The sequence below is a fragment of the Bos indicus genome, chromosome 10, assembly GCF_029378745.1.
Source record: "Bos indicus isolate NIAB-ARS_2022 breed Sahiwal x Tharparkar chromosome 10, NIAB-ARS_B.indTharparkar_mat_pri_1.0, whole genome shotgun sequence".
Lineage (NCBI taxonomy): Eukaryota > Metazoa > Chordata > Mammalia > Artiodactyla > Bovidae > Bos > Bos indicus.
Window position 1 is genome coordinate 36,818,511 of NC_091769.1, and position 24,049 is coordinate 36,842,559.

Sequence of the window (24,049 nt, forward strand, 5' to 3'; positions counted from 1 at the left end):
ATCTCTCACAAGCCAGGTCACCTTTTTGGATTTAGTTTGTGCCTCAGTAACTTGATATTGACTGAATGCTGGCTACGTGCCACAGTTGTAGGCATCAGGATAGAGGTGAGAACAAAATACACAAGTCCCTACCTGCTTGGAGCCTGAAAATTCTAAAGGCCCCATATGGGAAGGAATAGAAGTAGCTTGCCAGGTCACTACAGATAGTGGGTCACAGACACACCTCTGCCTTGGCCTTATTTGGCCTCTGTGGTCTCTCTGTTCTCTTCTCCCATTCCCATCATTTCTCCTGGACTGTTGAAAAGAGCCAGTTGGGTTAGGCAGTAGTCATGACATGCTAAGAGTGACTGTCCCTGTGAGGCAGGCACTGACTCACGTGGCTGGCACAGGGATCAGTAGAAAGGCAGTGTTCTTTCTCTCTAGGGATAGAACCTCCTTGTCATTCGGATACCTCCATAACATTTCATATTCTTGATGCCAGTTGACTGTGACCGATTTTATTGTAAATGGACTTCTGAAGCACTGGCTAAGTCTACTTGCTTCCAGTGCTCACACTGATGCTTAATCATGGCTGCTCTTTAGAACAGCCTAGAAGGTTTTTTGTTGTTGTTTGTGTTATTTCAGTGGCTGGTTCCTACTCCCAGAGATTCTAATTCAGTTGATCTAGAGTGCTGCCTTGCCATTGGAAGTTTTGTAAATCTTTGTAGATGATTCTAAAGGGTGGCCAAGATGGAGGCCCTTGGAGATAGGCAGTGTGGAGTCTGGAGGGATTGATCTGCTGGCGCTGCAGTCAACATGGCCCTTCCTGAAGCTGCTGTCTCTTTTTCATGCAGGCATGGCAGTGACCAGCGAGTGTTCCGCCTAGAGTTTGTCTCAAACCAAGAGTTCACTGAGAGCGAATTCATGAAGTGGAAAGAAGCGGTGAGTGAGTAGACAGCACCTCCCTAGCAGTTGTTCATGAAAATATTGACAGAGCCTCTTTCCCAAATTCTTTATTATAAACAACCCTTTTATTGCGTTTTGGTCCAGATGTTCTCTGCTGGCATGCAGTTGCCCACTCTAGATGAAATCAATAAGAAGGAATTATCTATTAAAGAAGCTCTTAATTATAAATTCAATGACCAGGACATTGAAGAGGTAAGAAACCTCGTATCCCAGAGTCTGGAGACTCATCAAGAGCCAAGTGTTAGAGAAGATCATGCCTGTCTTTTCTTTCCTGTATTTTGACATTTTTGGCTCTACCACTATTGCATGAGGAAGAGGGAATTCTGTTATTACTACCTTAGAATTTATAGTTCATCAGGATTTTCTTGTACACTGTCACTTGAAATCACAGCCTAACAAAGTAGATTCAGGGCTCAGGGATCTCTGTTCTGCTAGGCTTGGTCCTTCAAGAGTTTCCTTTCTCCAAGACATTTTGGTAAAATGGTTTGATCTCTGTTCTCTTGGACAGAGGATAGCCTTACAGTACAAGGCCCTTGGGCTGCTGCTGTTTATTGGTGCATGTTCCTTTGCGCTAGCCGGGAAGACTCTCTGGGACCCTGGAAGCAGCATAGTACCCCTTGGAATGAACTCGTTCTGGGTGTGGGGCATGGCACTACCATAGGAAGAGCAGCCCTCTTTTAACTATCTGCTTACCTCCACAATGGGCTCACCTGTCCTGCCTACAAAAGTAGTTTAGGAATACCTCACTGCTGGTGTCTCCTCTCTGGTACAGATTGTAAAAGAGAAAGAAAGATTCAGGAAAGCTCCACCCAACTATGCTATGAAGAAAACGCAGCTTCTGAAGGAAAAGGTGAGGACTTGTGTTGGAACTTCTTTCCCTGTCCTGCAAGGAGATACGGAAACCAGACTTGTTCATCCTCTGCCAAGTCAGTAGTGGCAGGATTGGGAGAAAATGCAGGGCTTGACTGTAAGCATCACAGATTTTCTTAGCATCTGGGCAGCATCCCTTGGCTGTTCTCCTTTCTCTCAGTGGAAGCTGATCTTGCCCGTTCCATTCTCCTCCCCTCCTCGTCACTTTAGTTTCACGTGTAATAAGATAGGCCCCAGGGCAGTATCAGCACTGGGCCCGAATAGACGAACGATACTGCGCAGCCCCACCATGGCAGGTGGCTTTCTATTCTTCATGTCAGGGTAGGGTGAGCCTTGTTAGGGTGAGTTAGCCAGGCGGGGCCTGGGTTCTGAGGTGTTTGTTTTTGCTATTCCTTCATACCTCCTGTCATTTGTTCATCATGTAAGATATTTTGCCTGTGTTGGAAGGAAGGGGACACTTGATACCGAGCTGGTCATAGCCAAAATCTCATGCATCTCTCTGTGTACAGGCCATGGCTGAGGACCTGGGGGATCAGGACAAGGCCAAACAAATCCAAGACCAGCTGAACGAGCTGGAGGAGCGAGCAGAGGCCTTGGACCGCCAGCGGACCAAGAACATATCTGCTATCAGGTGTGCTTCAGAGCCTGTTGTGATTGGGCTCCTATCCTTGGTCCACAGTTATCAGGCGAGCTGTGGCCTCGGACGTGCTGTGCTCCAGTGGCTCCACATATCTGGGGTCAGGCACCATGGTTCCCGCCCTCCTTTCACAGCCCACTGACTCATCCCTTTTCCTCACCCGCAGTTACATCAACCAGCGGAACCGGGAGTGGAACATTGTGGAGTCTGAGAAGGCCCTTGTGGTGAGTGAGACAGCTTGATCTAGATCACTAAGTGTAGTTTTAATTAATAAAACAACATGTAATCTTTTCTGTATCTCACCTGAGTATATTTTCTTTTAATTATTAAAGTAGCATGTACACAACACACACATAGTCTGTCTGTACACATACAACTGTGTAAGGCATTATAATAAAAAGCAACAGTCTTCTGTGCTAACCCCTCCCCATCTTTAGATTCTATTCCACGCATATTTATTTTTATCAGTTTCCAATTTTTTTGTTGTTATTGCTCCCATAATCTGTTCTGGTGTTCTTGAAGGGAAAAGGCTAATAGACAGCCTTTGACTTTTTCAGGGCCTTGCAAAGACTGTTACTTTTATGCATGCTTATGATAAATGAGAGGTGTGGGCGGGCAGGAGATAGAGTTCTGTAATACATGCTCTCTGTTTCAGGCTGAAAGTCACAACATGAAAAACCAACAGATGGATCCCTTTACCAGGCGACAGTGTAAACCTACCATCGTTTCTAATGTGAGTGCCTAAAGAGGACATATTTAGTCAGGACCTAGATTCTGGGACATAAATGAATTCCATTAGGAGATTAATAAGAAGTTAAAAATAATGTTGTCTTAGTGGGATTTGCTTGCCTCAAACACTTGGGTCTGGACGCTTCCTTTTTTATCTTACTGTAGGACATACGGGTAGTAAAAACCTGGCATGGACTTTAGAAACCTGTGGACTAAAGTGCGCTGCCAGGGCAGGTTCACCAGTGCAGCACAATGAGGAATGTGTAGGCTAGGTTGCCTGGCAAGGGCCTGGCTGGGCTGGACTTCAAAGCTTTTAACTGTCCCTTTTTGTAGCCTGGAGGAAAACCCCACTGGACTGCTGATGGGCCTACTGTAGTGCTTGTGTTAGTGGTGGTAGGTGGGATAGAAACTGGTGGTGGGACTGTGTGAGTGTTGAAGAGTCTCTAAAATAACTTCCTTGTTCTCTCAGTCCAGAGACCCAGCTGTTCAAGCTGCCATATTGGCCCAGCTGAACGCAAAATACGGTTCTGGAGTGTTACCAGATGCTCCAAAGGAAATGAACAAGGCAAGTGTAACACTGAAGCTCGGCCACTGGGCTGTACACCAGAGCAGGCACTTCCTGGTTTGGGCTTGATTGTCTCCACCTGGAGGAACTTGGTGTCCCACTTGCAGTCCTGTCTTCATCCTCATTATTTACAAATGTAATAAACAGCTACTGAATTTTGGTCAGATGACATAAGTTCTGAACCCAACACCACTACTTCATGAAACCCCTGACTGTGGCTTTAGGCAGCTGACCTCTAGCCTTCTAATCCACATTTTCTCCTATGTAAAGTGGGGTAATATATACCCTGCCTGTCATAGGACAGTCAGGAGTAGATAATATGTAAGGATGAGACAGTTGTAAAAGTGAAAGCTCCGTGTAAACTGAAATGTTAAACCAAGAGAAACTGCCCATTTAGAAGCCATTTTCTGCCTTTTCCTAAGGAGCCCAAACTCCCAGAAATTCCAGAGATCTTGGGTCAGGGGGGATTTGCTGTCTTGAGCCTACCCTTTCTGCCCTCACCCACAGCCATGAACCTTCCCTCCCCCTCCTCTCAGGCTCAGAAATAAAACCTCTGTGGACTCTCCTGCCCTCCCTCTGAGAGAAGAAATCAGAAGAGTCTTTAATAGGAAGATCTAATGAACTTGAGCAGCAGTTTTTACCATTAGTGGTTGCTGCTTCTTGAAGTCTAGTTGCATTTATCCCTCTATAATTAGTTTTTCTCTTCCCATTGCAGGGTCAGGGAAAGGATAAAGATTTGAATTCTAAATCAGCCAGTGATCTCTCAGAAGACTTGTTCAAAGTACATGACTTTGACGTGAAGATTGATTTACAAGTCCCCAGCTCAGGTAGGTGAAGGTAGAGATTGGTCATGGCCAAGGACCAGGGTGGCTCCATGACTCTCAGCCAGCAAGGAGGCGTGCTTTGGGGGAAGAAATGGGGATGTCTAGTCACCTGTGTTTATGGAGGCCAGAGTAAGATAGGCTGCAGGTCCATCTTGAGAGGGAACAGGGACACTACCTGGAGGAGTGAAGCCCAAGACCGGGGGGCCTCAGATGCCGGTTTGCTCTTCTTTCCTGTAGAATCAAAGGCCTTGGCCATCACCTCCAAGGCTCCGCCGGCCAAGGATGGAGCTCCGAGGAGATCTCTGAACTTGGAAGACTACAAAAAACGACGAGGGCTTATCTGAGCACGCCCAGCCTGCTGCATCTGACCCCGCATGCCCATCACAGTGTCCCACTTTTCCTCCTTTCCTCTGATTTGCCCTCACTGGGCTGGAGCAGCAGGAACTGGGAAGAGACTCTAAACTGCCAGTCATCTGTAATATAAACCATTTGCTGTATAGACTTCCCTGGTCTGCAACATCTCCACCGACCCCCCAGGACCCACCCAATGTGAACCTGGGCTCTCTTGGGCTTTATCCATGTCTTTAGATTTGTGTTTGCCTTTTTCTTTTTTTTTTTTTTTAAACCACAGTTCATTGGCCACTCTGCACGCATTCAGTATTACCGTGGAGCTGGGGTTCCTGCTGGAGCCCCCAGCAGCAGCACTGGGCAGCATCCTGTGCAGGATGGCCCTGGGCCCAACCATTGAACATTTGGCCCCCGGCCCTGGTGGGGGGTGGGGGCTGGGCACCCACAGTCCCGTCTCCTCTCTCTCATCTTTCTCTTCTTCCGATCTTGTGGAAGAAGGGTTTTGAAAACCCAATTTAATTTCCAAAAAGTGTACATTTGTGGGGAGGGAGGGGGTCTATTTGAGAGAGAGTGTGTATGTGTGTATGTGTCTGTAAGTGTGTGGATTTTTTTATCATTTTTTTAAAATGCAGTACTCTTTGTATCTGTCTGTCATGGGGCTATAGCTGTTTCAGATTTTTTTCAGCTGTACTTGAGCATCTGAAACTGCAAGAAAGAAATTCATTAAATGTGATTCTTCTTACTAAACAGTCCTGACTGCTGTAGCTGTGTAACTTCTCCCCCACCTCCTCTTTCCCATCACCCTCCCACCTCGGAGAAATCTCCCCAGTTTGGCCCCTGCCCTGTCAGCTGTGTCCTGGCAGGTGGGAGGGAAGCCCATGGCTAGGTACTAGGGAGGTACAGGTGTCTTGCTCAGCCCATGTGTTCAGCCCACAGCTTCTTGGCTGAATGTAGAGTGTGTCTTTTCCCCGCCCCATGTACTTGTCTCTTCCTAGTGATTCTGTTTTGCCGTTTCAGCAAGAATAATATTTTGTTCTGTTTTTTAAGAGAAAGTATTCAACATGAATGTGGAGAGAACGAACACAAAGATATAGGTTGCAGATGTTACAAGCATGTGCAGTTCTGTGTGTGTGTATACATATATATGGTAAGCATATATATTGTTGTGCAGCTAGGGTGAAGCCAGCAAAGAAGTATGTATGTCTTTATAAAATGTTTGCAAAGAGATAAGCTGACTGCTTGATAATCATTCTCAGGTGTAAAGCTCCAAGTGTAAATAAAAGTGGCATTTAACAAATCTTTTCAGAACAAAGTACAGCTGACTATATAAAACAAGAACTAAGCTAAAGGAAACAGCTGAGAGCTGCTGATTCCCACAAGAGGGAGAGGAATCTCAAAGCCCTGCCTTGTATCTCTTCACCCTACTTTCTATAAGAAAGTGGGATGATGGGAAATCATGGATTAAGTTGTATTTAAACAAAAAGGAACTTGGTAACTCTTTTGGGTTTAGTAGAGCCTCAGTGTTGCTTTAACTTAGTTTACACTTTTTTTATTTAAAAAAAAAAAGCAGCAATGTTTTTTTTAAAAGAATTGTGACTGTAAAATGGATAAATATGACTGTAACACAGCTATATGGTGGCTGTGACAGTTCAGTTGGGCAAAGGAGTGGTGGTGGACTCATTAAAATCATATATACTTGAATAGTCCATTGACCAAAACTCTTTATAGACTGTTGTGTAAATGTGGAATCACAGACTGTTAAACATTGCCTGGACTCCAGAAGAGTCCTGGAGGCTGCTGGGACCTCTCGTATCATGACAAACTCGGACTTTTTCTTTCTTGTTTTAAAAGACACGAAATGATAGAATCCATATAATTTGCTGGAGACATTCTGATCCACCATATAGATCTGTATTTAGTATCATTTGGATTTGGAGAAGTGTCGGTTACATTATGGCTGTGTAATAAAGTTTTTATTAAAACTGCATCACACTGTAGCCACTGTGCCACTACCTCCCCACACGCAGCTGCTGAAACTTTCGTTCTGAGACTCCAGAAACAGCAGGGAGCAGAGCCAACCAAAGAAGACCGACAGTTAACTTCTCACCTGAGTAGCCCATTTTGGTGATTGGAATCAAGACTGAGGACTTGTCTGCAGTCTCAACTGAGGCAGGGCCTCTGAACTGAGATCTTGACCAGGCATAATACATGGGCTTTATCCCACCAGCGGAGCTGCTTGGAGGTTCGAGGTGCCGCTTGTGCTGGGGAAGGCAGCAGGGGCCCACTGCTCCACCCCCACCCCACCCCCCAGGTGGTTTCAGTGTTGAAGGGTGTGGCACCTAAAACTGCTTTATACATTTTTCACTTCCTTCCAAGAAGCAAAAAGGCCAATGTCCGTATGCCGAGCTCATGATGTATAGAGGTCTGTTTGTCTGTCTTGCTTCTGACAGGTGCAGGGAAAGTCTTCCTGCCTACAGCTTTCCTTCAAAGAGAATGCTTTTGTTTTGTTTCTGTGAAGTCCTGACCTGTCACTCAAACTGTACAGATATTTGTAAATAAACTTTATGCCCTGTTTTAACAAGGGAGTCAGATTTAGTCCAAAGACTGCATCCTGAGTGGCAACTCTCGAAGTTATGTTTTACAAGTCCAGGAGAGCCTCTCTCACTTGATTTCCCTCCCTCCCCCTACTCTTAGCCCTGAACCACCACCACCCCCAAGTGAAAGTGGCTGCTGTTAACTCTTCAGCTACCCAGTTCCCCAGAAGCCTCTCTCAGACATTGGTTGCCTAGAGCCAAGGCAACCTCCAACTGGCCTAGTTTACTTCCTACGTTGGGAGATACCAACAAGCTCTAACAGAACCAGGTAGGACCCTGATACACTGCCTAACCCTAGTGAGAGTGTCGCCCTCCTACAGCTTTCAGTTGGCTGAGGTATAATTTCTTTGTTAATTTGTTTTCTGCCTGTCGTGAGCATGAAGGGGGACCCAGGGCTTGTGAGTATGGCTCTGGAATACTGATATCCTTCCCTTAGGGCCCCAGCTGGGACATCTGTAAGGCTCCCTGCCCTCACTACATGAGGCTGTGTCTCAAACCTTTCTAGACCTGGGAAGGTAGCGGGTGGCAAACGCAATGGTACAAGCCCAGTCCAGGCCTGCCTTTGATGTTGGGAGCCCTGGGGCTCACCTAGCAACTGCATCTAAGGAGGTTTTCTTAAACTCCCTATCACACCAGCCACCTGATTGTTGGAAGCAGGGGGCTCCTGGGCCCTAGAGAGCAGAGATTATAGTCCAGCCTAGAGGACAGCCTTGTCTAGTTATTTCCCAGGGTTCTCTGCTGTGAGGCAGCCACTGGCTGTGACTGCCTTGGGTGGAGGAATGCAAAGGGGAGAGGGGTGCAGGGTCTATTGGCTATCTCATGGTAGTGGCGTTCAGGAATGGGGAAGTCACAGGCCTCCAGCTCAGATACTTTCATGTGACTTACCTGACTAAAGTGGGCAGCTGAACTGCTTTGGGGAGGAGAGGTTTGGAGGGAGCAGCAGCACTAGGGGGTGAGGGCAGAGGGGCAGTCTGCCTTCCCTGTACGGTTCCCCAGGCTGGCCCCTAGGGCCAGTTTCTTGGCCCAGAATAGGGGCTTAGCCAGTGCAGCACAGGCATATTGAGGGCTTCCAGATTACGCTTTGGACTTGAGGGAGAGTCTAAAAGCCACAAGGTAAGTGGGCTCAGTGCAGCGTTCATGCCCCAGCTCCATCACTTAACTACCTAGGGCTGAAGCTGGTTAACTCTTCTAAGCCCATTCCCCATCTTTAACATAAAATCTATCTGGAGCCTGTTCACGATTAAGTGTTCATTTTCCCAGTAAAGGTTCGATAAGTGCTGTTGTCAGAGAGGCCATTAGGCCTCACAGGAGAGACTTGGAGCAGAGTGGAGGGGTGGGGGTGGAAGGGGCAGTGTGATGGAATGGGTCAGAAGCCACAGAATAGCCCCAGTGTCAGCGGAGGGCATGAAGCTCCAGAAGCTGGAGCACTTGGCCCAGAGACTCAGCTGGCTCCCACCTAGGAGTGTGTGTGTGTGTGTGTGTGCGCGTGTGTGCACTTGGCCCAGAGACTCAGCTGGCTCCCACCTAGGAGAGTGTGTGTGTGTGTGTGTGCACTTGGCCCAGAGAGCTGGCTCCCACCTAGGAGTGTCCGTGTGTGTGTGTGTGTGTGTGTGTGTGTGTGTGTGCACTTGGCCCAGAGACTCAGCTAGCTCCCACCTAGGAGTGTGTGTGTGTGTGTTGAAGGGTGGGAGGAAGGTCTAGAAACTCTGTCTCCCTATGGAGGTTCCAATGATCACTGGGGCTGGCCAGGAGAACTGTCCAGAGAAGGACAGCTGCCTTTTGGTCCCAACTTGCTGCTGCTATTTATCCTCTGCAGCCCCAACACACACCACACACCCTCTTTACTGATGGTCGTTCTGAAAGCATCCTCCTGCTCCCAGCCCTCACTGGCTCCGGAGGCTTCCACCTCACCACTGCCCCAGGGGACTCAGAAAGACTGTGAAGCCTCACCTCCCCAACACCACAGAGAGTAATTAAAACACAAAAACCGTGTCAAACTGGAAAATGAGTGTAAAGAAGTTCAACCAAGTTCCAATCTGTTTCATGATGACTTAATAGCATCTTCAGAATATCACTTTTTGTCTCTTTTAGCTGTCCATGACCCTGCATTTTCCCCAGTGGTTCAACGGTCTGCCTGCAATGCAGTACATGCGGGTTCGTTTCTGGGACGGGAAGGTCCCCTGGAGAAGGAAATGGCAACCCACTCCAGTACTCTTACCTGGAGAATCCCATAGACAGAGGAGCCTGGTGGGCTACAGTCCATGAGGTCACAAAGAGGCAGACACAACTGAATGGACTTCGCAGGCGCAAACGTACGACCCTCTGTCGCTAAATTCATGCGGGAACACATCTTGCTCAGTCATCAACACATCCACCTCTCCTGAAGCACAAGTCTATCCCCATCGATTTTTCCCTGGAGAACTACTCTTCAGGTCAAAGACTCTACGCTCAAAGGTCACCTCCTCCAGGAAACCTTCCCTGATTGCCCCTTCCCGCTCCGGTTTGGGAGCACCTAGGCTTCCCTAGGGCGGCACACACCACGCTGTAGTACTGTTATCTGTGAGTCTCCACCTCCACCCTGGGACCTAGTTAATGCCCAATAAACGCAGTGGAGGAAAGGGGGGCGAGACCAGCTGACTGCGTTCTGGGATTTCTGACCCCACCACTCCCCTCTATCGTGTCCCCAGACCGCAGCGCACGCAGGAAGGAGATGCGGCAGTGCTACGCCGCCTGCAGTAGACGCCCAAGCTGTCCGTCGTAGGGGTTCAACCTGAGTCCGCGAGTAAAACGGCCGTGGCAGATGGGAGCTATCCCCTCACGGCCCCGACGAGTCAACAGCTTCGGCCTCTGTTCGCCCACTCGCGACCTCACTGACCTTGGAGTCCAGGTCCGAGTGCCCCACGGGGCGATGATCACACTGCCTGCACGTGCATGCGCTAGCCATGCACGTCTCCAACCGTGGACCCCAGCCGGGCGCGCGCCCGGGCAGCTTCTCCACACCCGCCCCGCACCCGCCGTTGGGAGCTGGGGCCTCAGATTACTCCGTGCTCCTGGCGGGTTGCGTGAGGCGCCCGACTGATGCCAAGGAGGAGCAAGCATCAGTTCCACGGACCTGAGGCCTGCGCGCCACTTCCTAGTGGCTCCTGTTTCCACCTGGCCACTGGAGGCTCTCTGCCCACCCCGGGTGGAGGTCACGCTGGCAGGCAGAGATCACTAATATAATTAGGGGATGCGCCCACCTGGGGCGGGGAAAGATCTGGAGGTACCCTAGTAGGGATGTGGGGGACAGAAAGACTGCATCCCTGACCTCAGACACTACCAGTCCCCTCTGCCTCCCCTTGGCCACTGGCAGAGATTCTGAGGGTTCTGAGTTTTAGAGAGAGGGAGGAGGGGGAACCACAGGAACACAGGCTCCTGGGAGGGATGGGAAACCTTGTTTCTGAAGTGTGTCAGGAGAGAAAATGTTCTTACTGAGCATACACAGGTGTGGTGACACATTTTGACTGTTTTGGAGGAGGGTGATGCAGAGGGTGGCGGGTCAGTGAATGCTGCTAGGTCCCAAGTTTTATCAGAAGATATTCCCAGGATATTTCCACAAATTGTATTAATTATAGGGTCAGAGATTGCATGGGGAGGAGGAGAAACCCAGAGGCAAGGAAAAGGGTCTGGGGTTGTCAAGTGAAGATGGTTGTTCACTCCTCTTTCCAGGAGGAAGGAGAACACCAATTCTTCCCCATTTGCAATAACCCTGGCTCTGGCAAAACCTTCAGCACTGTCTCTACCATGCTCTGGGCAGAAAAGGGCTTCAGACTGACCAGGGTTGGAGAATGAATGGTTTGCAGGAAGCAGTTGAAAACCAAGGTCTCACTGAAAGTTCCTTGGAAACAGTAAATACAGCTTTTTAGCATCCTGGGGCCTGTTTTCTTTCTTTTCTATTTTAAAACTGCACCGTGTGGCATGTGGGGATCATAGTTCCCCAACCACAGATGGAACCCACGTCCCCTGCATTGGAAGCACAGAATCTCCTGGGGCCGTTTTCTGTTGTGTCCTTTCTCATTTCCTTCCTTCAAAAGACAATGTAAAATGATGTGCCACCACCCCTAGTAAGGGATCATTACTGCATCCCTTTCACCTACCACAATGCCTTGTCCATAGCAGCTGCTTAATGAAAGTTAATTTGCTCTATAAATGACAAATGAGTCATAGGTCACAGAATATTGGAATCTTGGGGTTAGAAACTCTCTTGGAGGACACTAAGCCTCACAGAGCATGTCTGGGAGTTGTTGACTTGAATGAGAACCTGTACCACCTGGCCTAAAGGAAAATGTGCCACCATCACCTTCCCAACATATACACACACACTCACACACTCACACACATCTCATGGAAGCTCAGCTCTTGCTGGAAAGGCTTTCAAAACAACAGGTGGGGGCTTCCCTGATGGCTCAGTCCTAAAGAATCTGCCTGCCAGTGCAGGAGACATGAGTTCAACCCCTGGTCTGGGATGATCCCACATGCCAAGTGGTAACTGAGCCTGTGTGCCACCACTACTGAGCCTGTGCTCTGGAGCCCAGGGGCCATAACTACTGAGCCCAAGTGCTGCAACTACTGAAGCCCTGTGCCCTAGAACCCACGCTCCACAAGACAAGTCACTGCAATGAGAAGCCTGCACACCACAACAAAGAGTAGCTCCTGCTTGTTGCAAACAGAAAAAGCCTGTGTGCAGCAAATCCAAATAAAGTTAAAAAAAAAAAAAACCAACAGGTGGCCCACTCATCCTCTCTCTCCAAGGCGAGAGCCCCTGTCCAGGGGTCTTGGGAAGCAGAAACTGGCATAGAGATGGTGAGTAGTGACCTTGCTCCTGCCCCTGGGGCCAATGGTCCTGTACTGTGAGTTGCATAAGAGGCACAGAGCTAAGTGAGGCAGGCTAAGGAATAAACCAGAAACCTCTCACTCAATCTCTATGCATCTAGGTTATAGGAGGATCCCTGAACAAAGAAGCCACAAGAAGAAGGATCAGTTCTCTTCTCAGACATGTAGCTGACCTTGTGGATAAGGCAGAGGGATTCTCAAGGCCAATCTCAGATGAGCCACCTAATGACCATCAAAACCTTGAAACAATCTTCTTGTCCCCCGCACATCCATTTTTTGCATCATACAAGAGGCCATTCCTACGCCTATATTGTAGTCAGACTGACCTTCTCCACATCCCCTCTAACTCACATCCATCTACTCAACTTCAAAGACTGTGAAAACTGAGGCAAAAAACAGAATTCCAGCATTTGAAAGGTCATTCCTGGCTCAACTAGGAGGACATGAGGACCCTTTGACCTTGTCCCACAGCCGTATTGGGACCCCTCCGCCCTGCCCCAGGATTGTGCCTATGTTTTCTGCCTGTGGTAGGTGGAGGCAGACTCTGCCTTCACTGGATAAGGATCTAGGGACTGAACTACAAGATGTTAAGAAACTGAGCATAGCACAAGAATAGAAGTTAGGGCACACTCCACCACCTAACTGTGCGGCCTTGCACAAGCGCCTTAACCTCCTTGGCTGAATTATTTAACCTCTTTGTTACTTCTGCTGTATTGTGAGGATGGTAGAGGCATATAAATGTACTTCCCACTTGAAAACCTATGAAATTAACTCATTTTAATACCCATTCCAAGGTTTGTCCTTACCTTTCCAGGGAGGAAGGCCTGAGCAGGTATTGCAAAGAGCTCTTCTTTGGTGGCCTGCCTTGGGCAAGTTCCTGATACAAGAAAAAGGAATTGCCCTGAGTTTCCTCATGGCAGTCAGGATGACACGGGCTCCCAGCCTGCTCGTGCCTCCAACATTGCCCATCCATTGGGCAGGTGTGAGCTGCATATTCCCTCTTCTCACTTCCCTTCCCGCCTTTCCAGTTCTAACAGGTCCTTGTTGGCTCTCTTCACTCTGGTTTTGCCCCCAGTCCCCTCTCTGAGGGTACTACCTTCCCAGCTCCTCTCTAACCAGGGGAGCTCGGAGGGAAAGAAATGAGTGCAGGAGACATAGGTGTCTCTGGTCCTTCAAGCCCTCAAGTACACCCCTTACACAAACACTCAGGCTCCTCCAAACCTCTGTGCCCCAGAGAAGGTAGCCATGTGGCTTCCCAGGTTCTCCACAGAGGAGTATTCAGACTCCTGTATTTCCTTCTTTCTCTTACTCCTTCATTTCTTCCATTTTTCTTCCCTCCTCCCACTCTTTCTTCCACTCAATCTTTCTTCCCTAGGGATTTTCCCTTTTCTTCTTTGCTGAAGGCACCCACTGTCTCTCCTCCTGGGCCATTCTCGAATTCTGGATGAAGGGAGATAAGGAAAGGAGATAAGAGTTCCTTTCTGTCTTCATCAGCTCAGAGGCCATCCTTCAGAGGGCTGTATCCCCACAGGTCCCCCAGTAATCTCTAGGCATCAGAATCCCCAATGAGGGATTCTCTCTCATGGCATTTGGAGAAAAAATAGGAAATGTTGTGAAATGCTGAGTTCTACACAAAGCAGCCTTTGCAGCTCAGTTGACCACTAACATGCAAAGTGGCCAAAGACCTACCACAACGATGCTACTGAGGAGCACGCTGTGGTGTATGAGATCCTTCTCCAACACCAGCACTTTCTTCCCAGTTTCACAGCCACAACTCTGTGGGTCAGGTGAAGTTTACCTCCATCTACAAGTAAGAAAATGGACTTAGAACGGTGACTAGACTGCCTAAAATCACATCTGGAGTGTGGTGAACTTGACGCTGGCTCTTTGTCCCACCCACACTAAAATTATTCTTACCATTTCGAGATATCACATCTTTCATTTTATTCTCACAGCAATCCTGTGAGGCGGACAACAACCCTGTCAAGAAAAATCAGTTCAAGGAGGAGGAATGACTTATTTCCAGCCCCACAGTAACTCCAAGCCCTGAACTCCAAAAGGAAAGGAGGAAGAAGGGCTCGCCACCCTCCACCCCAGCCTCCGCCAGGCAGCAGCCTGGGATGCTGGCCGGGTCTCTGCCGGGAAAACTTGGAGAGATCGAGGCCCCGCCCCCTGACCTTGTACTCGGCCAGCCTCGGGGATAGGGAGTGGGGAAAGCCTCAGCTAGTTCCCAAGACACAGTCCCCACTTGGGCACACGCCCTGGGTTGAGGCTTCCTGGGGAAGCCGAAGGCCTTGAACTCGCGCCGAAGAAGGGGGAAAAGCCCCCGAGACCTGGACGCCTTAGCCCAGAATGGGTGGAACGAGGAAAGGAGCCCGAGGGGACCGGGTGCGAGAGCGAAAGCTGGAGCAGCTCCACCCCCGCGGGGTCAGGGCCCTTGGAATTGCCCTGGAGGAATTCCTGGAGGAATCCCTGCGGAGTTGGGGTGTCGAGCGCGGCGTGGGGCGGAGCAATCCTTCCGGCCTTCCCGAGCGAAGGTGGGCACTGAGAGGCAGCGAAGGCCAGGCCCGGGTTTTCTGTATATCCAGGAGGCCTGGGCTTCCCGACCACCCCCGGAGCAACAGGGAGCCTTCCCGGCTGGGCAGGAGCCCAGGAAGGCCCGCGCTTTCTCTGAAAGTGAAAGGAGTGGGCGGGGGGCGCGGCCGAGGCGGGGCCCAGGCGGGCTGCGGCGCAGGCTCCGCCTCGGGGCAGTCTCGAGCCGGGGGCGCCGAGCGTCTCCAGTGCCCGCCGCGCCGCGGGCTGGTGGGCTCTGCCGCGGCTCTGTTACCGGGAAATGACCCTGCCCGGGGGCCCGACGGGCATGGCGCGGCCGGGAGGCGCGGGGCCGTGCAGCCCTGGGCTGGAGCGGGCTCCGCGCCGGAGCGTCGGGGAGCTGCGCCTGCTTTTCGAGGCGCGCTGCGCTGCGGTCGCTGCTGCCGCCGCCGCCGGGCAGCCCCGGGCTCGCGGGGCCAAGCGGCGAGGGGGACAGGTCCCCAACGGGCTTCCGCGGGCTCCCCCTGCCCCAGTGATCCCGCAGCTGACTGTGACGGCCGAGGAGCCGGACGTGCCCCCGGCCAGCCCCGGGCCGCCCGAGCCGGAGGGTAGCTGGCTCCCGGCTGTGGGTTCGTCGCACCTGCAGCAGCCGCGCCGCCTCTCCACCTCGTCGCTCTCCTCCACTGGCTCCTCGTCGCTGCCCGAGGATTCGGAGGACGATCTTCTGAGCGACAGCGAGAGCCGGAGCCGCGGCAACGTGCAGCTGGAAGCGGGCGAGGACGTGGGTCAGGTACGGGCCGCGGGGCGGGGCCGGAGCGGGGACCTGCTTGGAGCTCGCTGCGGACCAACTCCCGCCCTAAGCTCCCTCCCCCGAGAGTCCCCTTCTCCCTCTTTAGGCAGTGGGGTCGGTAGGAGGCGCCGGGCCAACCCCTCGCCTTGACATTTTTTACTCCAGTTCTACAGGCGAGTCGCGACCCAGGCCCTGGGGCGTCTAAGGGAGTGAGGAATCCCCGAGACCGGCTACGGAGACAGGTGGGGCGGCGGGGCAGCGGGGCAGCGTGACTTGCCGGCCGTGAGATGGCTGGAGGGATCGGAGGGGCTTAGCGTTGCCCGGCGAACTCTCGCCGAGACGTGAGGACGAGCCTCCTTCTCTGCCGCCCCCTCTCCCGCGCCGCCGCCCCACCCCCGCCGTTGCCACGGTTTCCCTCTCCTGAGTGGGAGTGGAGCCAAGCTCCAGGCTCCGCTCGCGAACTGCCGCCGTCTGCTCCCGGCGCCCGCACCAGGCTTGGACGCGGGCAAGGGAGGGGCGCGGGACAGCGAGCTTAGGCAGGGGTAGGAACGCTGCCCTCCTCCGCTTTGCTGCTCCTAATTCTGGCCGGGGAGGGTGGAGGGAGGTAAACTGAGGCTGAGAGGGTGGGACCAGTCTGCCGATCTCCGCCCCCGGTAGCCTGGATGTTCTGGGGCCAGGTTTGACCCTTTGATAACCCAGGCTAGGGTATGGTGCAGTCATTCCCCGTGCCTGCCCCTCCGGGTCGTGTTTCTCCCAGGATAGCCGTCCTGTCCCCCTTGTTTTAATCAAGGCCAAATACTTTAAATAACTATCCGCGGTCAACGAGAAGGAGTTGCTCTAGATCCACGTTATGCAAGTGTCCCTGAAGTGGAGGAAGAGGCGAAGGGCGCCCTCAGCCTCTGGTGGCTCGGGGCTTGCCCAGAAGGGCGGTGAGAGCAGCGGCCGTGCGCCGGGGCGGCCGGGCCTGCGGGACCTAGGCTCCCCCCGCGCTCGGATTGGACGAGGCGCGAGAGTCACTGTAATGGCTTGCAGTGGCTCCGTGATTCACTTACCCCTGAGACTTACGTTATCCTCAGGGAGACGTGGTTTGTGAAACAAGAAGGAAAAGGAAAAAGTGTCATAGAGCAGGAACCCACCCCGACACCAGGCAGAGGGTGTGGGGAGTCCCTCTCTCCTCCGTAGGGGTACCCCTGACCCCTGACATTTCTGGTGTAACCCTGTTCCCTGAAAGGAGGCGGTGCCGCCCGAGGGTTTCTGAGGCGGGGATGAGGGGCGGTGAGAGGACTCCTCCCTCCCTACCCCCGAAAATCCGGAGCAGTAACTGTGGGCCCAACGCTCCCCCCGTTCAAATCTCTGAGAGCTGAGAGGCGGGCGCTGGAGGCAGGGAGCCACGAGGGCAGCCCCCGGCTTCACTCTTCTTGCTAAAGGCGGAGGAGGACCTGCGGCCCAGGACTGCTTACACGTAGGCAGCCCAGCTGGGGTCAAGACTCCGGGGCCCAGTCGCAGCTGTGCCCTGGGCGTCTTCGGCCGGCCTCTCCCACTCTGGGCCTCCCCGTCACCCGGCGCGGCAGGAGCTGGAGCAGATGGCCGTGGAGGGCCCTTCCAGCTCCAAGGCTGCGAGTACCAGGCCTTCCCAACCCCCAGCCCGCCGGGGCCTCCCCGAAGGCAAACAGCCACGGTGGTGGCAGATAAGCCAGGGCTGTTGACAGAGGCCGCCTGCGTCCGCGTGGAAGGGCCCGGCTCGGACTTTGCCTCGCGGAGCCGCACAGCGCGCCCGCCTAGGCTGCCTTTAGGGCTTCCCCAGGCAGGAAGCAGAGCCCATAGGCTGGCTGACCGTGAAGGATGCGCCCGGGAGAAGAGTACTGCTGCAGCACTCCTCAACTCTCAGCTCTCCAGCCCCTTACACCTCCGGCCTGGGTGGATAAAGTAAATAGCGGCAAGCCTTTGCAAGGCTTGTGTACATCCTTCACCTCTTCTTTCTAGAAGCCGCACACTGTGTGCCCAGAGTCTGGAGCTGGGCTCCCCCTCAAGGTAGTTGGGACTGGGCAGCCTGCCTCCTTCCTGCTTCCTTTCCTACGGTAGGGGAAGAAAAACCATACAGGCCAAGAGAGGAGTTGGGGGCCTGTCCCCAAGGGCAGCTGGCATGACATTCTTAGGCCTTGTCTGCCTCTTAAAACAATTTTGGGGGTGTTGCTCTAACAGAAGAAAGGTTGTTTGACTCTTGTTCATTTGATTCTCTTCTCTCAGTGCTCCAGGATGGGTAAGGAGACCTGGATGCCATCCTGTCCTGGGCCCAGAACTCCCACACTTCACTTTTCACTAATTATAGAACAGAATTTAGGTTAACAGACTTCCTTTTTAAAAAGCAAATGCCCCTGGGAGGGTGAAGTCGTGGGTCACTTATACCTTGGTGCAAATCATTTTATAAATTTAAACTGATTGTTCTCACCACCACCACCACCACCAGGAGTGCTTATTTGATAAAGTACTGGGAACATGGCAAGGGGGTTGGGCTAGTAGAGAGCTTTAGCCAGAGTCTGGATGGCTGGAGGTAGGGCATGGAAGTCAGGAAGAGGGGAGATGAATACCAAAGACAAAGAAAGCAAAGGGCTTCAGGCAGAAGATACACAAAGTGTCTGGTGTGATACAAGAAGCTGGAGTCCTCAGGGCTTCTAAATAAAAGGAGGGTCTGAGGCTAGTATTCAGCTAAGCTCTGCCCAGAAGGAGATGCTCCCTGTCCAGCCTCATGGGTGAAGAATTATCAGAGGGTCCTCCTGTGACTTCGTCAAAGACTCTCACATGGTCAGCTCTCCTGAGCTTTTTGTCCCAAGGTGTCTGGGTAGCCTCTTGCTGTGAGATGCTTTCTCAGACTTCTATTTGCCTGGGCCAGGCGATGGGGTTTTAACCCTTTTTTCAGCCAGGTTTCACTCTGTAACATAATAAATCTGCTTTCTGATATTCACACAATAAAAGCCTTACCTGCTCAAAAATATCTTCCCTGCTGTTGTTCATGTGCCAAAATCCCCACCCACTCGCCAAAGAATGATTCCCCTAGAACCATTCTGGATATATGCATCTTTTATGCATTATGTTCCCTGGGGGAGGTAGCTCCCTAGATGAAGATGGCAGAATTCCATGATGCTTGCATCAACTCCTTCCATATCTGACCCTATCCATTACTGGCAGAGGAACTAAATCCTGTCATTACCAACCAACCTCAAAAGGTGGCTGCGAGGGCTCAAATGGCATAACGGGTTTGAAAGCCTTCTGTAACCCACATGGCTGGAAACAACCTTAGTCTTTGCTGCTCTTGGCTGATATGACCTCACAAAACTTGGGTGGGGAGAGTGGAGAGATAACCCGATGTTATCTCAGTTTGGGAGCAAGCCAATGCTATATTATCACACATCACTCAAGAGACAGTAGCTCAGGACTGCAGGTACTAAATCCTCTTCTACCAGCTCCACCTTTCACCTTCCAGCCTCACTCACTGCTCCTACATGATCACAGAAGAAAGGATGATGCAGTTCTCCCATCTCACCTAACCCAAGGCTGATTCCATCTTCTACTGGGGTGGCTACAGAACTAGATGAACCCTATAATGAAGTCCATTCTGGCCCCACTGTCCCCCCAAATTCTGCCAGTAAGTCCCTAAAGCTTCCTGAAGCCCCACCACTAAACCCATCCCTTTGGATAAACTAAAGGTGTCCAGCTAACAAAGAGGGGTCCCCAGGCAGATCTCAGTGTTTCCCCAGAGATCAAAACACACCGCCTTGTGGCTGCAAACTGCTTCATCTTATACAAAATTCTTTTTCATGCAGGGTCCATTTGACCTCTGGAAACTGCTGGGACAATTGGAACATGGGGGTGGGTTTTGAACTTGAGCTTAGGGCAGAGACTGGGAGGCCAGCTGGAAGCAGGGATAGCAGGAATGTTAACTCTTTGAACTTTGATTGCCTTCTGTAAAATGGCAAGAGTTACCATCTCAGGCACTTACTGTGCATGTGCAGCAGCATCATGAATTTCAAACTGAGTGTGGGGGAAGAGGGTATAGGATGTGCCACTCAATGTACCTGGCACATACATCTTCCTGGAATTTTATTTGAGGATTGAGAGGTGGGAGAGTTTTATAATAAAACTTGGATTTATTATGCAGCATAATGCAAACCTTGTATGTATTTAAAGAGTGAAAAAGGGAGTTTTGAAAGAGATGTCATGCTTCTAGTGGGCTGCTTCTGGCTACACCCCCAGATCTCTGGGGATTGGACATGTGATCACACCCTTCTGAGCCATGTAGGGACTTCAGGAAGAAAGCAGGAGCAATGCTGTCTGTTGGAGATGAGAAGCCTGGTGTGCAGTGGGCGGTCAGTAAATGGTGGCTCGTGTTATGGCAACAGCTAGGTCCAGAGGAAACAGGCTCACACAGATGAAATTCTCACTTGAGTTCACTCAGCTAGAAAGTGACAGAGCCAAGACTGGAAGCAACTTCGGACTCCCCCCTCCAGTACTGTGTCACTGACTCCCATCTCCTCGCCATGAAAGCGGTTTTATAGTCAGCAGCCTCCTCTTCTTAAGCCTCCACCCCAGTTCTCCCTCTCACTCTGGTGGACTGAGTGAGAGCTGGATTCCTGGGGACCAGCCTTGTGAAGGCACACATGTCATTCCTCTAAAAGGCAGGCGCCCTGGGAGGAGGCAGCAGACACACTCTTTAGATGAGCAAACCCACTAGATGCTCCAGTGGGTAGACACAGGAGTGATGAGCTTGGTGTGGGAAGAGGAAAGGTTCAGAGTATCAGATGATCTCAGACTAGACGCAACGGTCAAGAGGCAAAAGGTACACCAAAATCTCAATTTCCCTCTCAGTTTCATCTAAGATGACAGACCCTCCCCTCTGTATTCCATTTTCAAAACCCAGGTTTCTGGGTCCAGGTTGGGGTACCCTGGCCTTGTCAACTGGTAGGGAGTGAGATGGCATCTAAGGATAGGAAGAGAACCTTGGGGAGCACCAAGCCATTCTTTCTTCAGGCCCTATCAGGTTGGCCTCCCTACCTTGGGCCTGTGTAATGATTTGTTTCCATGTTTGTCTTTCTCCCTAAATAAGAGGAACCAATGGTCCCAAGTATTAAATGATAATCCAGAGTTGTGCAGGTAGTGGTGGTCCACGCCAAGGAATGGGACTGGGGGTGGGGGCTGTCACACTCAAGTCTAATTTACCACTACTCACAACAACCTGGTGGGAGTAGTTATTTCCCCATTTTACGGGGAACTGAAGAAACTGAACTCAGAGGCTTCTCAAGCCCCAGAATATCCCGAGGCATTGGTAAAAGTGCAATGCTCAGAGTTTCCCTGTGGTAGACCTGAAAATCTGCATTTTTTTTTAACATCACGAGACTGTTTTCCTCACAAAAGTCCTAAAACCACTACAGAGCAGTTCAGTAACCTGTCCGTGCAGCTGTGGAGCAGCAGAACTGAGCTTTCTGACGCTAAGGCTGGGGCTCTTTTCAGCACACTGGATGTCTATCATCTCCAGGCGCTTGTCTCAGCGTCCGCCACACAGGCTCACGATAAACCCCTGAGTGAATCAGCCGTTGAAGCTCCAGGCACGAGCTGCTTAGGGTAGGGTGGGACGGGGCGAGACCATGTTCCAGAGGAAGGATGGCTTTACTGCTGAGACGCTGACTGGCAGACCCGGGTCGTGTCGCTTTCAGAAAAGCCACTGGCAGAAGATCCGGACCATGGTGAACCTGCCGGTCATGAGCCCTTTCAAGAAGCGCTACGCCTGGGTGCAGCTGGCAGGGCACACGGGTGAGCACGGGGTCGTGGCGGGTGCGGGGCGGAGGCCGGGAGGAAGGGACTTAGGCGCCACTAACCAAGGTCTGCCCTCAGGGAGTTTCAAGGCAGCGGGCACCAGCGGACTGATCCTCAAGCGCAGCTCGGAGCCGGAGCGCTACTGCCTGGCGCGGCTCATGGCGGATGCGCTACGCGGCTGCGTGCCCGCCTTCCACGGCGTGGTGGAGCGCGACGGCGAGAGCTACCTGCAGTTGCAGGACTTGCTCGACGGTTTCGATGGGCCTTGCGTACTAGACTGCAAGATGGGCGTCAGGTACGCGTGCCCTGCGGGGCGTCTGGAAACCAGTAAAGGGCCCAGGGCGGGAACGAGCGCTCTACGCGTGCCCAAGGCAGTGCTCGACTAGGTCCCAGTGTGCGCCCGCTCACGCCGCGCCGCTGCCTGCGCCTCCGTAGGACTTATCTGGAAGAGGAGCTGACCAAAGCCCGTGAGCGGCCCAAGCTGCGGAAGGACATGTACAAGAAGATGCTGGCAGTCGACCCTGAGGCGCCCACCGAGGAGGAGCACGCGCAGCGCGCAGTTACCAAGCCGCGCTACATGCAGTGGCGAGAAGGCATCAGCTCCAGCACCACTCTCGGCTTCCGCATCGAGGGCATCAAGGTGGGCCAGGCTCGCGTCGCTTTGTATTTCCCGGGCCCTTCCTCCGCCCCAGCCCCACTGTGCGGTGTCTGTCCTCCGTGTTGACCTCCCACCCCGACTGCCCCCGGAAGAGGCACCCTCTGGCGGCCGTCTCGCTGTCCCTGGCATTCAACGTCCCAGGAGGTATCGCTGCGCTAGCCAGATCCTCTCCCTTTGGGCGCACACGTGGCCCCTGACGATTTCTGCCCACCTTCTACAGAAAGCCGACGGCTCCTGCAGTACAGACTTCAAGACCACGCGAAGCCGAGAGCAGGTGATCCGCGTCTTTGAGGAATTTGTGCAAGGGGATGCGGAAGTGCTGGTGAGCGTGGGATCCCAGAACCCTGAGATGCTGGGGAGCCTGATACCGAGGGGTGCCCCCAGGTCAGGTCATCTGACGCAACACCCGTCCGTACGTGACCCCCATCCCAGTGTTTATCGCACTGCGCTGTTATTGCTTTACAACAATTCTGGGCTGCGCGCCACGTGGGGGCCTGCGCCTTCTTCACCATGGTATTTGCCAAGCCAAGCATGCATCGTGGCGTTCTTCATAATCTCACAATCGCAGAGGTTCAGTTGGTATTTAATTTGTCCTCCCCTTCTCCACCCTCTCCAGAGGAGGTATCTGAACCGCCTGCAGCACATCCGGGACACTCTGGAGGTCTCTGAGTTCTTTAGGAGGCACGAGGTAAGAAGGGCAGGCTCACGTGTCTGTGGTCTGTGAGGGAAGAGGGTGGAGGGCTTCTCCACCGTGGCCTGACGGTGGGGGACTCGGCAGGTGATCGGCAGCTCGCTCCTCTTCGTGCATGATCACTGCCATCGCGCCGGCGTGTGGCTCATCGATTTTGGCAAGACCACGCCCCTCCCTGACGGCCAGACCCTGGACCACCGGCGGCCCTGGGAAGAGGGCAACCGAGAGGACGGCTACTTGCTGGGGCTGGACAATCTCATTGGCATCCTGGCCAGCCTAGCCGAGAGATGAGGCTGGGCCCCTGTCCCTGCTGACCTGAGGGTCTGACAGATGGAGCTGCGCCTGCGTCCCCACCATGCATGCAGGCAAGAGAGACTGAAACCCCGCGATGCGGAGCAGTGCATACCGCCCTGTAGGGACAAGTGCCAACCACTGTGGGACACACTGCACGCGCAGGGCCTGGCCCCCTACAAGCCCCAGTGTTCCTAGAGCCGGCGACGCTAATTAAGCGGGGGAGGGAGGAGGAGAGCAGGGTAAGTGGCTTCTTCTTCAGCCCAGCTCTTCTGAGGGGGCTCCATACCTCTCCAGAGAAGCCAGATAAAGAACTTTGTTTCACAGGCACTAGATCTATTGGTCTGAACTCCCACACTACAATGGACTCCTCTTCCCAATAAAACTCAAAGACACCAGCTTTGACTCTGGGCTCATCCCCTTCTTCCCTCTGGGCCCTTCTTTCTTGGTTCCCTAGCATCTGTCAGGTGCATTCAGATCACTGTGGTCTATGACAAGAGCTCTTTGTTAGCGGCATGTGTAGTGTTGGGGGCTGCCCAGGTGGAGGATGCTAACTGGGGTAAGGGCAATCCAGAGAAGGCTTCCTGCAGGAGGCAATTTCAATTCCCCACCTACACCTTGTGGGTGGGGGTGGCCTCTAGCTCCACATATCAAAGGCTGGGAGTGGCCAGGCTCTTGCCCAGGAGGCCTGAGACTGGTTTCCAGGATGGAGAGCTCAGTGGTGCCAGGCCAGCCCTGAGACAGGCCCAGACGTGTAGCACAGACTGCAGGAGACAGAGGCTACGTGGGACTCAAGCCACCTAGAAGCCTGGGGAGGAGTGCAGGGAGGAACTGGCACCATCAGTGCCAGAGTCCTCACCCTTAGGACCCTTAGGCCACAGGTGAGACTCCAAAG

General features: G+C 52.5%; 2 protein-coding genes and 1 long non-coding RNA gene across 4 annotated transcripts in view; 2 read left to right on the forward strand and 1 right to left on the reverse strand.

Annotated features, from left to right (window-relative positions):
- The window catches only part of RTF1 (RTF1 homolog, Paf1/RNA polymerase II complex component), a 46,242-nt gene extending 39,337 nt beyond the window's left edge, over window positions 1-6,905 (forward strand). The window contains exons 10-18 of the mRNA XM_019968566.2: window positions 834-921; window positions 1,030-1,137; window positions 1,718-1,795; window positions 2,325-2,446; window positions 2,619-2,676; window positions 3,108-3,185; window positions 3,651-3,746; window positions 4,462-4,573; window positions 4,808-6,905. Coding sequence (XP_019824125.2) covers window positions 834-921; window positions 1,030-1,137; window positions 1,718-1,795; window positions 2,325-2,446; window positions 2,619-2,676; window positions 3,108-3,185; window positions 3,651-3,746; window positions 4,462-4,573; window positions 4,808-4,914 — 847 coding nt within the window. The 3' untranslated portion in view covers window positions 4,915-6,905. The remainder of the gene's footprint in view (window positions 1-833; window positions 922-1,029; window positions 1,138-1,717; window positions 1,796-2,324; window positions 2,447-2,618; window positions 2,677-3,107; window positions 3,186-3,650; window positions 3,747-4,461; window positions 4,574-4,807) is intronic.
- Window positions 6,906-10,507: 3,602 nt separating this feature from the next.
- LOC109564969 (uncharacterized) lies at window positions 10,508-15,660 on the reverse strand. 2 transcript variants are annotated; one of them, XR_002181571.2, is made up of 3 exons: window positions 15,557-15,660; window positions 14,074-14,188; window positions 10,508-13,261 (listed from the first exon to the last, which is right to left on the reverse strand). It is a non-coding gene; the product is annotated as an uncharacterized lncRNA (long non-coding RNA). The 2 variants fall into 2 exon arrangements; XR_002181572.2 differs by lacking the exon at window positions 15,557-15,660 and adding an exon at window positions 14,302-15,106.
- On the forward strand, window positions 15,108-23,552 carry ITPKA (inositol-trisphosphate 3-kinase A). Its single transcript, XM_019968567.2, has 7 exons — window positions 15,108-15,706; window positions 21,415-21,511; window positions 21,593-21,809; window positions 21,950-22,154; window positions 22,393-22,494; window positions 22,789-22,860; window positions 22,951-23,552. The coding sequence occupies exons 1-7, from the start codon at window positions 15,218-15,220 to the stop codon at window positions 23,152-23,154; spliced, it is 1,386 nt and encodes a 461-aa protein (XP_019824126.2). The 5' UTR covers window positions 15,108-15,217; the 3' UTR covers window positions 23,155-23,552.
- The last annotated feature ends 497 nt before the right edge of the window (window positions 23,553-24,049 follow it).

What these genes read in the sequence shown, in the direction of transcription:
- ITPKA (XM_019968567.2), top strand. Translation starts at nt 15,218, where the DNA reads ATGACCCTGCCCGGGGGCCCGACGGGCATGGCGCGGCCGGGAGGCGCG. An exon ending in GACTGCAAGATGGGCGTCAG is followed by an intron (nt 21,810 to 21,949) that starts GTACGCGTGCCC and finishes GCGCCTCCGTAG; the next exon opens with GACTTATCTGGAAGAGGAGC. An exon ending in AGTTCTTTAGGAGGCACGAG is followed by an intron (nt 22,861 to 22,950) that starts GTAAGAAGGGCA and finishes GGGACTCGGCAG; the next exon opens with GTGATCGGCAGCTCGCTCCT.